Consider the following 13,678-nt stretch of genomic DNA (forward strand, 5'->3'; position numbering starts at 1 on the left):
AGTGGTAAATGGAATTCGCTCGGATGAGGGAAAGTGAGCAGTGGAGTGCCTCAAGGATTGGTGCTGGGGCCAATTCTGTTCAATATATTTGTGAGTGACATTGTTGAAGGGTTAGAAGGTAAGGTTTGCCTTTTTGCAGATGACAACAAGATTTGTAACAGATTGGACACCCCGGAGGGAGTGGAAAACATTAAAAAAAGATCTGCAGAAGCTAAAAGAATGGTCTAATGTTTGGCAATTAAAATTCAATGCAAAGTGATGCACTTAGGGAATAGAAATCCACAGGAGACGTATGTGTTAGGCGGTGAGAGTCTGATATGTACAGACGGGGAGAGGGATCTTGGGGTGATAGTATCTGAGGATCTGAAGGTGATGAAACAGTGTGACAAGGCAGTGGCCATAGCCAGAAGGTTGCTAGGCTGTATAGACAGAGGCGTGACCAGCAGAAGAAAGGAGATGTTGATGCCCCTGTACAGGTCGTTGGTGAGGCCCCACCTAGAGCATTGTGATCAGTTTTGGAGGCCGTATCTTGCTAAGGATGTAAAAAAAGAATTGAAGCGGTGCAAAGAAAAGCTACAAAATGGTATGGGATTTGTGTTATAAAACGTACGAGGAGAGACTTGCTGATCTGAACATGTATACCCTGGAGGAAAGGAGAAACGGGGGTGATATGATACAGACGTTCAAATATTTGAAAAGTATTAATCCACGGGAAGGCAATAGAACTAGAGGACATGAAATGAGGTTGAAGGGGGATAGACTCAGGAAAAATGTATTTTTTCATGGAGAGAGTGGTGGATGCTTGGAATGCCCTCTCACGGGAGATGGTGGAGATGAAAACGGTAACGGAATTCAAAAATGCATGGGATAAACATAAAGGAATCCTGTTCAGAAGGAATGGATCCTCAGAAGCTTAGCAGAGATTGGGTGGCAGCACCAGTGGTTGGGAGGCGGGGCTAGTACTGGGCAGACTTCTACGGTCTGTGTCCTGAAAATGGTAGATACAAATCAAAGTCAGGTATACATATAAAGTAATGCATATGAGTTTCTCTTGTTGGGCAGACTGGATGGACCGTACAGGTCTTTTTCTGCCATCACCTACTATGTTACTATGTATCAATTACTATCTGTTGATTAGCCCACAATGTTTCAAAAGTTCACTACTGCTCTTAACCTAATGTTCACTATTTGAGGTACAAGAATCTCAAAACTCTCTTAAATCAAGTCCGCTCACATGATGTGCCAGAGCTTAATTCTCAATTGATCAAACAGACTCTGTCCAATGTTAGATCGTTGTCTCAGATCCTGCTGTTCACTCCACTGTAACCTCTACAATCATGTAACTGAAGATCATGCACACTAGCCACTGGAAGTAGAGAGCTGCACAGGAACGGGGTTAGCTGGAATCCCGCGATTACTGCAAGGATTCTCTGGATGGACTCAGGTCCGCCGGGATCCAGAGAATAGGACCCAGGTCCTGTGGGGGCTCCTGTGGAAGTGCAGACAAGCCTTCCCCCACCTCCTGCTGAGCCTCAGGACGCCCTCCCCGAACACACCTCAATGAACCCTGGTGGTCTAATGGTCTCATCGGGGCAGGAAAGATCCTCACTCTTTCCTGCCCACTGCCACTGATCCGCTCGCTGCCGCCGCTTCATCAAAATGGCTGCTAAGATTTCAAGCGGCAGCCTTATGAGACTTCAAAGGGTGTACTGAGGTGCATTCAGGGAGGGCAGTGCTGGAGGGGAGGAAAGGTGGATGGATGGATGGACAGATGGATGGATGGGAGGGGGCTGTAAAAAGGGTGGATGGAGTGTGGGTGCAGGGAGGGAGGGGGTCTGGAAAAAAGATTGATAAGGAGGGTGAACGTGGAGGGGGAAGGGAAAAGGGGGAAAGAGAGCATATGGGATAGAAGGGGATGGAAAGGAGAAGAAAGGGGGACATTCTGCTAATGGATGTTTGCTTTTTTGAAAATGTACATCTTTTTTAATTTTGTATTTAGTAGAGTACGGAAGAAAACACATTTATGTTACTTTTACCAGTATTTTCACTGCTTATAGAATCTGGCTTTCTTGGGAGGGAGGTCAAGGTGACTGTGAGGCGGGTGCGATTCAGTGCAGCAGGGGCAGGGCTGGGTGGGCCAGGGGTAGGGATGGGTGGTAGGGATGGAGAGATTACTTGCGGTGAGGACGAGTAGTGATGGGTTAGATTCCCGCAGGGGCAAGCAGGGACGGGTTAGATTTTGGCGGAGATGGGTTACATTTCTGTCCCCGTGCAACTCTCTAACTGGAAGTTCACCTCTGTCTTAGTCTCAACATGAAATCATGTTTCGCCTTGACATTGTCTTCAGGAGACTAACTGTGATATATAAAGATAAAACCCCTTACATTATATATCCCACTAAATTAAATACAACATTGTAACAAAATACTATAAACAATAAAAATCAACTCACCTTACATGCTATTCATTGTGGATATGTGTGTCACGAGGACTGGGTTGAGAACTCCTGTAATACTGGAATCATCTCCAAGCTGTAACACACCTCTTTGTGACCTGTTATTAGTCTGAACACTTTCTCTCATGCAGGCAGTGGAGGAGTTCAACAAAGCTCAGACTGTATTTGAAAATCTTAACAGGGAACTGCGGGAAGAGCTGCCAGTCCTGTACAACAGGTAACGGAGTAAGCATCCTAGTACCAGAGTAAATACTGTATTGCAATATATCTAAAAGTCTGGTCAGCCACCTACTATTCATGGGTATGATGTCACTTCCACTGTGAATTAAAAAAAAGTTCACATTCCTTCTAGTTTTCAGGTCATTCATATACAATAGAGTCATGTAGGTGACAGCCTCTGCAGAATTTCAGAAATTAACAAGTGGGGAAAGCATGCAAAGCATGTCTCATGGAATTCTTTCCAACTCTGCATATATGTGTGTGTAAGCGTGCGCGCATGTATGTATGTATGTATGAGTGAGATAGCGAGAGAGTGCACATGCAAGTCTCTGTTTGAATCTGTGTTACCTGTGTGCTCTCTCTGTTTTGTTTATGTTTCACACATGTGTTTTGTGTGTGTGTGTCTCTATTGTCTGTTTTGTTTCTATGCATATGTCTGTCTGTGCATACTTGTATATATGTTTCTGTACATGCATGGGTAGGTGTCTTTGCATCTATATCTGTGTATCTGTGATCTGGAGAGGAAGACAATTTCTTAATCACTATGGGGCTCATTTTCGAAACAGAAAAATGTCCACAAGATGGCATAAAGTTGCAGATGGCTGTTTTTCTTGGAATAACATCCAAATCATGATTTTCGAAACTCATACTTGGAACTTTTTCTCTGCAATTTGTCTAAATTGCAAGGGGGCATGTTGTAGGCATGTTTTGAGTAGGACTAGGGCGGATTTACGATTTGGACATTTTTCTTCAACAATGGAACCTGGAATGTCCAGGACAAAAAATAGGACTTTTTTTTTTCTAGACCCGATGAGCAGTGGCGTACCAAGGGGGGGCGGTGGGGGCGGTCCGCCCCGGGTGCACGCCGCTGGGGGGTGCCGCGGCGCACGCCTGCTGCGAGAGTTTGCTAACTTCTCTCGATCGCTGCAGCTCCCTCTGCCCCGGAACAGGTTACCTCCTGTTCCGGGGCAGAGGGAGCTGCAGCGAACGAGCAAAGTTAGTAAACTCTCAGCAGGCGCGCACTGTGGCACCCCCCCCCCCCCAGCGGCATGCACCCGGGGGGACTCTTTTGTGGGGGGGGGGGTCTTTCGCCTGGGGGGGTCCGCGCTGCATCGGGGGGGGCGCTGCACCCAGGGGCCGGGGCGTCACCCCGGGTGTCCGCCCCCCTAGGAACGCCACTGCCGATGAGTGCTGAAAAGGTGTCCATACTGACCAGATGGCCATTGGAGGAATGAAGGCATAACCCCACCCCCTATACACAATCCTCCAGTGATCACTGACCCCCTCCCACCCCCCCCAAGAGGTGAAAGTGACAGTACATATCAGATCTATGACCGCAGCAGATATAATGGGCATTCCTCTTAGAGCAGGAAGCAGGTCCATGGAGTAGCCTGGTGGTCAGTGCAGTGGACTATAGCAAAGGGACTCAGGCCTATATCTCACTCTAATCAGTATACTTGTGATGGAAAATGTGAGTCCTCCAAAATCCACAAAATACCTACTGTACCTACATATAGGTGACACCTGCAGGCTTAAGGGCTATTGTAGTGGTGTACAGTTGGGTACAATACATTTTTTTTGCTATTCCTGGAGGGCTCACCATGCAATATAAGAGGATTATGGTGAGATGTGTACCTGAGACCTTTTATATGAAGTCCACTGCAGTGCTCCCTAGGTTCCCCACTGCTCTGCTGGGATGTCTTTTTGGCCAGTTTACTAAGAATCCTGGCCCCCAGACATAGGCGTAGTTTGACTGTTTCATTTGGGAAGGCAAAGAATGGGGGGAGCACATTAGCATATCATTTGCATATATACATATGCAAATGATATGCTAATATGGAGGAAGGAATTGAAATTTACAGGCAAAATATCACAGATGCACATTTCAAAAAGCTGACACATTTCAATTAATAAATTATGAATAAAATACTTTTATCTACCTTTGTTGTCTGATCATTTAGTTTTTCTATTCGCTTTGGTCCCAGTGTCTTCTGTTTTATGCAGTGTCTTCTTTCCAGTAGGCTTCCCTCTGCTCCCCACCCTCCCAGTCCCATCCATCTCTTGCTCCTTCCCTCTGCTCCCCACCCCTCCCAGTCCCATCCATCTTCTGTTCCTTCCCTCTGCTCACCATCCCTCCGTCCCATCCATCTTCTGCTCCTTCCCTCTGCTGTGCCTGACCTCTCCCAATCCAATCCATCTCCTGGTCCATCCCTCTGCTCCCCACCCCTCCCAGTCCAATCCATCTCCTGGTCCTTCCCTCTGCTCCCCACTCTCCCAGTCCCATCCATCTTCTGTTCCTTCCCTCTGCTCACCATCCCTCCGTCCCATCCATCTTCTGCTCCTTCCCTCTGCTCCCCACCCCTCCCAGTCCCATCCATCTCTTGCTCCTTCCCTCTGCTCCCCACCCCTCCCAGTCCCATCCATCTCTTGCTCCTTCCCTCTGCCCCCCCCCCCTCCCAGTACCATCCATCTTCCCTCTGCTCCCCACCCCTCCCAGTTCCATCCATCTTCCTTCTACTGCCCCCCCCCCCCGCGAGGTCCAAGATCGTGACTCCGTTTACCCCTCGCTTCCTCCCTCCCTCTGGCGCAGGCAACAGTCTTCAGCTTTTTCAGCATTCCTGGCAGCGGTAGCGATGTACACGCTGCCTTCGGTCTGCCCCGGAAGCCTTCTCTTCAAGTTCCTGTTCCCACCTATGCGGGAACAGGAACTTGAAGAGAAGGCTTTGGGGCCGAGCCGAAGGCAGCGTGTACATCGCTACCGCTGCCAGGAACGCTAAAAAAGACTGCTGCCTGCGCCGGAGGGAGGGAGGAAGAGAGAGGGGTAGACGGACACGCTCCTCTCCGTCCGCTTGGCTTCCCTGCCCTCTCTGTCTGCGTCCCGCCTTCCTCAGAGGAAGGCGGGACGCAGACAGAGAGGGCAGGGAAGCCAAGCGGATGGAGAGGAGCGCGTGCCTGCATGTTTTATTTTTTAAACTAATGGCGCGGCGGCGCCTCGTCATCGTTTGGGCGGGCATTGCCCCCCCTCACCCCCCCAGTCTACGCCTATGCCCCCAGACATCCCAATGGCTTATTTTTTTGTGCAGTTTTCCCTAGTACTTGTTTTTTATTCAAAAATGATACCAAAAGATATATGCACTGAGCACAAAAATGTCTAGAAAACATTGATTTCTGAAACAAAAGATAGACGTTTTTCTGGTTTGAAAATCACTATGTTCACCACTTAATTTTTGGACATTTTCAGCAAAACGCCCTAAATCGGACTTAGGTGTCATATTGAAAATGCCTCTCCACGTTACAGCAGATCAGTTCATGTATGATGCAGCTGTTGGAACTGGTTCTCCCATAGAAATGAATTGGGGCTGCTGAGGGAGGGGGACTCTTGCCTCTTCCACCCATGAGAACTTCCTCCAGATCAAGTCCTCCCTTCCTGTGACGAGAGCTGCTTTCCCATTGGCTGAGTCCTACCCCACGTCTCTGCTGTTAGTTAGAATGGAAAAAGGCAGGACTGGCTCATTCACACAGTAGGGGAGATGCCAGGGTGTGCCCATCCCAAAGCTGGAGATTTACCACAGCAGTGATGGAGATTGATAGAGATACCCATTGCTGATGCAATTGCACTGGTTGCCATTATAACGGCGAGTTTATTTTTAAACTTTGTTGTTTGGTATGTTTGATAGTGCATGCTGAAGCATCTCGCTTATAGGTCTGTTAATAAGATTGTCTTCTAGGAATATTTCCCCTGAATCCAGATGTTTTTTTTAATTTACAGTTTCTGGATCCCAGAAACGGTGGTTTATAATAAGGTTTTGTCTAGTACATTACATATTTGGCAACTATACACTGGAACGATGTACCAACTGGTATTAGAAGACAATCTAATTACATGATTTTTCAAAGATTGTTGAAAACGTTTTTATTTAGAAAATTTTACGGAGTTAGTTGTCATAATGCAAATGCTGTTAACAGTAATTCCTGGAGTTGTTCCAGTTTTCTTTCTCGTTTTGTGAGCCACACAGAACTTTCTAGGTATGTGTGGGAGTATAGTGTCATGTATGTAACATAATGTAAGAGTGAGGGTTTTTTTTTCGCGGGGCCCCAGGCATGTCCTAAAACTAATTCTGACAGATGCACATTCCAAAAACTGACATATTCCAATCAATAATAGAACATAAAATTTTTTTTTTACCTTTGTTGTCTGGTCATTTTATTTTTCTTATTGTGTTGGTCCCAGTCTCTGGTTTCTGCTTTCTTCTTTTTCTCTTCCTTTAATTATCTTGCCAGAGTCTCCTTGTCTATTGGCACTTCTTTTCTCTCCATGGTCCACCATCCATCTTCTCTCTATGTCTCTATCTATCCAACCCAGCATCACACCTGTGGCCTTGCCCCTATCTTCCCGCCATGTTGAGCATCTCCCATCTCTTTGTCCCTATTTTTGCCCTGTCCAACATAACTCTTCTGTGTCTCTATGCCCCTCTAGTGGACCCCCCCCCCCAGCCAGTATCTCTCCCTATCTCTTCTCTCCCTCGGCCCCATCCCTCACTCCTGTCTGTATCCCCTTTGCACATCCAGCATTTCTCCTCTTACTTCTTTCTCTGCAGGTTCTGAAATCTCTTCCTCTCCTCTCCTCATCCTGGAAGCTGTTTCTTCTTCCTCCCCACCCCAAGTTGGCAGTTATCCTGGCCTCTCTTCCTCTCCTCCCATCTTGGCTTCTCTTCCTGGCAACTGCCCTGGCACTTTCTTCTCACCCCCAGCCATCTTGCCATCTTTCTATACCCCCCCATCCTTTCTCCTCCCCCATGTGCACCGTTTTGCCCCCGCCCTTTCTTCAATCCATGTGCAACATTTTCTCCTCTCCCTTCTCTTCCATCCACATGCATTTCCCCCCATCCCTCACCTTCCATCCATGGTGCAGCATTTGCCCCCTCTCTTCCCTTCATGTGCATGCCAATCCCTCACCTCCATCCATGTGCAGTATGTGCCCCCCTCCCTCCTCCCTCCTGCAGGTTCACAGCTCTTCTGATCTCTCTCTATCCTCCCTTCCCTCCTGCGGGTCCAGAGTGGTTGCATTCCTACCATCCCTCTGTCCTCCCCCTCCTTGGGCCATACAACCTGTGGTGTTCACAAAAGGCCCCCTTCAGCTGCCCCGATGCTTTCCCTCTGCCACGTTTTGCCCACGTGGCACAGGAAGTTGCGCCAGAGGCAAGAACCCTGGGGCGGCCAGCGAGAGCCTGTTGTAATCGCTGCCTACAGTGCCGGGTAACAACACAGGTTTGTAGGGCTTGGGGGGAGGAAACAGAGGTTAGGTAGGAAGGTAACATTGGACTTGCGGGAGGGAAGGGGGGGGATAGAAGGAGGTATGAGCCAATGCCACATTGCCAGAGAGCAGGAGGGAGTCAATGCTTAAGATCGAGCCCCTTAAGCGTGTGAGCTGAAGGGGGCCTGAATGCATGTGTCACACACCTGAATGCATGTCTGGGATTAGAGAACTGGAGACAGAAGTTTAAACTCTGAAAAATTTCCAAACATATTAGCTATTATTCTACCTTCTGGACATTGATCCAAAATTCTGCTGAATCCTGAAAAAAACTTCCTGAGTCTGAACACATCTCACAGAGCCCCCTAAATATGTGGATACAAGTATGTGCCCAGTTTACCAATGGCTTCATCTGGCCCTGCCCACGGCAACTGATATTAGTTAGTAAAACACATAGCAATGAATAAGAAAAGTGTATGATTCATTATGTTACTATTCACAGTAGAATTAACAACAAAGAAAATGAAATACAGATATAGGAATTCTTCACAATCCCCGTGTATACATCTGTGAGGTGTATGGGAGTGTGTGCATGTATCTCTGTTCTGTGTTGTGCATGTGCTGGACATATGTTGTGTCTGTGGGGAAGGTAGAAGGGGTGGTGGGGCACTTGTGTGTGTGTGTGGGGGGGAACTAGTTTGGGGTGATTGGGGGAAATTTGGGGCATGTTGTGTTTAGCAGCGGGGGTGGACTACGTTTGAGCAGTGGAGTCAATTTGTGAAGTGTTGGAGCAGGTTGCAGGGGATGGAGACAGTTTTGTGGGGGGCAGTTGCAGGGCAGTAGTTTGGGGGATGGGGCTGTTTGTGGAGTGGTAGAAAAGTTACAGAGGTGCAGTTTTAGGTTGGGGGCAGTTTGCAGGTGATGGAACAGTTGTGGAGGGTAGGTTTTGCTGTTGAGATAGTTTGTGAGTAGTAGTTTTTGTGGGTGGGGTAGGCCTGTCATACTAGTATTCTATAAAGGGTAGTAGGCCCCAGGCCCTACTTTATTTCATAGAATAGACTCTGTTATAGAATTACCCTCCACACGGGAGGGGGGGAGAGGGCGATACATTTTGAGGTGGGACGTTTCTATGGGGTAGATTTGGTTATGGGGGTTGTTTAGGGGTGGTCAGTTAGGTGCAGAGGAAGGAGTATGTGTTTGAGGTGGGGGTAGGTGGTGGGAGAGTAGAGAATGGGGAAGATAGTTTAAAAGGAGGAATTCTCTAACTGCTATTTCACTTTAAATATATATTTCTATGCTACAGAAACTGGAACTTGTTCACCCACAGAAATGCATTGAGCAATTGGGGGGGGGGGGGGGGTTGGAGGGGGAGGAGGATTATCTCTCTGAACATCCATTCCAATCTGGCCCATTTTAACTCAATGTTTCTTTTTTTACCTGCTTTTCCCACGTGCCAAGTTTAATCCCATTCCATTAAGTTTTCATAAAGTAATTTTGTCCCCAGACAGAGAGACCTTTGTGGGGTAGGAAAAAATAAAACTGGAGTAACAGGATTGTGTTCCATTCAAAGTAACAAGGAAATTGCTAACAGTAGTTACTGGTAGTACCCAGTTTTGGGTCACCTGTCTAATGGAGGTGTGGGAAACAATGAGGCACTTGGATCCAAGGGAGAGGGAGGAGTGCAATGGGATGGTGCTCACTACAAAGGTAACCCTAACGGTGGACAAACAGTGCAGCTTCAGAGAAACCTTTTCCACCTCCTGGCAAACAACTGGATTGGAATCAGTTAAAAACTTTCAAATCTACAGACAGTGTTACTGAAACTTCTTACAGACCACCCTGGCAATGTCCAGATAGTGTTGAGACAAAGCAAGGGTTTCTGTCAAACTGTGTTGGTATCAATTGCGCCAGAATTTCCTATATGACGTGGAGCCACATTTCACTCTCAGAGCTTTTTCAAGGGAATGTATTCCAAATCTATTGAAATAAACTACAACATATATCTGTAAGTAAATATAATCTCTATATATTGAAGCTCATAACCTTTTATAAACATTACCTACTGAAATCTATTTCTGAGCTTACCGGGAGAGATCACTGTGCTCGCTCCTCCCTGCTGCTATGAACCAGGACCTTGTTAAAACGCTCCTATTTATACGTCACTGCTATAGCTGTCTAGTCTAAATGGAAATTCTGGCACAATTGATATATTCAGTTAAAAAATTACCAACGCCAGCTTACATTTATTAGATCCCTAATTGATAAACTGTATTGGTAGCCAGCAATATTCAGCAGCGATCCATACAGCAAAGCAGATTAATTTAGGTCCCGATGATCAGTTTCCCTGCACTGTTCCAAAAAGCTTTGTACAGTTAGCACCAGAAACAGTGCAGGGGAAACAACGTCCTGATGATCAAAACTAATAGCATGCAAATTTATGCGCGCTATTAGTTTTGATCATCAGGCGACTTCTGCGTGAGGATTGTGCCTGGGCATGCAGCCAATGCACAATCCTCCCGCAGAAGTTGTTTGACAGGTCTGGGCTGTCAAAAAAAAGCTCAGACCTGTCAAACATACTGATGCAGGGCTGGGGTCTGATGGACCTCCAGACCCCCAAACCCAGTGGTGTGCTGGAGCAGGCTCTCACAGGCTCGCGAGAGCTGTTTGTTAAGTTTTTAAGAATTTTGGGAGCCGGTTGTTAAAGTAAGTCTCCCCATGGCTACTTTAACAACTGACTCCCAAAATGTGGACTTGGGCCCCCTCCTGAATTCATTTTTACTTTGCTGGCAGTAAATGCTGGCCCCACCAGCCAAGTAATAGACTGCTGCTGCTGCTCCCTGCTCCTTGTTTCTGACTCTGAGCATCAGGCTGAGACTTTTCATGCAAGCGCAAGAAGGTTCCATCATGCTGCTCAGAGCCAGAAACAAGCAGCAGAGAATGGTGGCAGTCATAGGCGTAGACTGGGGGGGGCGAGGGGGGGCAATGCCCCCCCAAACGACGAGGACGGGACTGGCGCTAGAATGAAAAAAAAAAAAAAAACAAGCAGGCACGCGCTCGTCTCCGTCCGCTTCGCTGCTTCCCTGCCCTCTCTGTCTGCATCCCGCCCGAAAGGAAATGACATCAGAGGAAGGCGGGACGCAGACAGAGAGAGCAGGGAAGCAGCGAAGCGGACAGAGACGAGCGTGTCTATCTACCCCCTCTCTTCCTACCCTCCGGCGCAGGCAGCACCAATCTTCTCTAAGCCTTTCTTGTTCCTGGCAGCGGTAGCGACGTACACGCTGCCTTCAGCTCTGCCCCGAAGCCTTCTCTTCAAGTTCCTGTTCCCGCTTAGGTGGGAACAGGAACTTGAAGAGAAGGCTTCCGGGGCAGGACCGAAGGCAGCGTGTACGTCGCTACCGCTGCCAGGAACACAGAAAGGCTGAAGAAGACTGCTGCCTGCACCGGACGGAGGGAGGAAGAAAGGGGGTAAACGAGTCACGTCCTGGACCCTCGCGGGGGGGGGGGGTGCAGCAGAGGGAAGATGAATGGGACTGGGGAGGGTGGAGTGCAGAGGGAAGGATTAAGAGATGGATGGGACTGGGAGGGGTGGTGGGGAGCAGAGGGAAGGACCAGGAATTGGATTGGACTGGATTGGGAAGGAGGTCATGAGGGAAGGAGCAGGAGATGGATGGGACTGGGAGGGGGTGGTGAGCAGAGGGAAGGTAGGCAGAGATGGATGGGACTGGGAGGGTGGGAAGCAGTGGGAAGGAGCAGGAGATGGATGGGACTGGGAGGGGGGGAAGCAGAGGGAAGGAGCAGGAGATGGGTGGGGACTGGGAGGTGGGAAGCAGTGGGAGGAGCAGGGAGATGGATGGGACTTGGGAGGGGTGGGAAGCAGAGGGGAAGGGGCAAGAGATGGATGGGCCTGGAGGGGTGGGTGGGTGGGGGGAGCAGAGGAAGGACCAGGAATTGGATGGGACTGGGAGGGTGGGAAGCAGAGTGAAGGAGCAGGAGATGGATGGGACTGGGAGGGTGGGGAAGCAGTGGGAAGGAGCCGGGCGATGGATGGGACTGGGAGGGGTGGGAAGCAGAGGGAAGGAGCAAGAGATGGATGGGACTGGGAGGGGTGGAAGCAGAGGGAAGGAGCAAGAGATGGATGGGACTGGGGGGGGGGGTGGGGAGCAGAGGGAAGGACCAGGAATTGGATTGGACGGGAAAGGAGGTGAGCAGAGGGGAAGGAACAGAAGATGGATGGACTGCGATGGGTGGGGAGCAGAGGGATGGACCAGGAGATGGATGGGATTTGGAGAGGTCAGGACACGCCGAGGGAAGGACAAGAGATGGATGGGACGGAGGGATGGTGAGCAGAGGGAAGGAACAGAGATGGATGGGACTGGGAGGGGTGGGGAGCAGAGGGAAGGAGCAGGAGATGGATGGGACTGGGAGGGTGGGGGGAGCAGAGGAAAGGAGCAAGAGATGGATGGGACTGGGGAGGGGTGGGTGGGGAGCAGAGGGAAGGAGCAAGAGATGGATGGGACTGGGAGGGGTGGGTGGGGAGCAGAGGGAAGGACCAGGAATTGGATTGGACTGGGAAAGGAGGTGAGCAGAGGGAAGGAGCAGGAGATGGATGGGACTGGGAGGGGTGGGGAGCAGCGGGAAGGAGCAAGAGATGGTTGGGACTGGGAGGGGTGGGGAGCAGAGGGAAGGAGCAAGAGATGGATGGGACTGCGAGGGGTGGGGAGCAGAGGGATGGACCAGGAGATGGATGGGATTGGGAGAGGTCAGGCACAGCAGAGGGAAGGAGCAGAAGATGGATGGGACGGAGGGATGGTGAGCAGAGGGAAGGAACAGAAGATGGATGGGACTGGGAGGGGTGGGGAGCAGAGGGAAGGAGCAAGAGATGGATGGACTGGGAGGGTGGGGAGCAGAGGGAAGCCTACTGGAAAGAAGACACTGCATAAAACAGAAGCCACTGGATCAAAGCGAATAGAAAAAACTACATGATCAGACAACAAAGGTAAATAAAAGTTTATTTTATTCATAATTTATTAATTGAAATGTGTCAGCTTTTTGAAATGTGCATCTGTGATATTTTGCCTGTAAATTTCATTTCCTTCCTCCATATTAGCATATTCATTTGCATATGTATATATGCAAATGATATGCTAATATGCTCCGCCCATTTTTTTGCCCCCCCCAAATGAAACAGTCAAACTACGCCTATGGTGGCAGTCCATTTATTGGTTGGTGGGGCTCGACAAAGGTATGCCTAGCGTGCCCGCACAAGGGAGGGGAGAGAGAGGCATGTATTCCCCCCAAAAAAAGAATTTCAGGGCCGGCTATGCCCAGAGAGAGAGCCTGTTGTTAAAAATTTACCAGCACACCACTGCCCAAACCCCAGCCCCAGAGGCCCTGGATAGCAAAAATGTTGTCCTAAATTAAACCACTTAGCAGTGCTGACAAGGGCTTCACCTGTGTCAAACAGAGGTGTGGCCTAATAGTTTGTGCAGTGGCCTAAGGACCAGACAACAGGTTCAATTCCCACTGCAGCTTCTTGTGATTCTGTGCAAGTCACTTAACCCTCCATTGCCCTAGGTACAAAAACATAGATTGTGACCCACTAGGGACAGAGAAAGTATCTGCATAGATCTGCCATTTTCAAGTCCCAAACTTAAGGCATTTTGTGTCTAGGCTCCGTTCTAGATAGCACAGTGGCGTACCAAGGGGGGGGGGGGGGGGTGGTGGGGGCGGTCCGCCCCAGGTGCACGCCG

The 13,678-nt window shown here is 49.1% G+C and overlaps 1 protein-coding gene across 1 annotated transcript in view; it reads left to right on the forward strand.

The window, feature by feature from the left end:
• Nucleotides 1-13,678, forward strand: part of BIN2 (bridging integrator 2) — a 96,608-nt gene that overhangs the window by 42,033 nt on the left and 40,897 nt on the right. Inside the window, exon 7 of the mRNA XM_030198278.1 lies at nt 2,587-2,672. Coding sequence (XP_030054138.1) covers nt 2,587-2,672 — 86 coding nt within the window. The remainder of the gene's footprint in view (nt 1-2,586; nt 2,673-13,678) is intronic.

Source organism: Microcaecilia unicolor, chromosome 3 (genome assembly GCF_901765095.1).
Source record: "Microcaecilia unicolor chromosome 3, aMicUni1.1, whole genome shotgun sequence".
NCBI classification, from domain to species: Eukaryota; Metazoa; Chordata; class Amphibia; order Gymnophiona; family Siphonopidae; genus Microcaecilia; species Microcaecilia unicolor.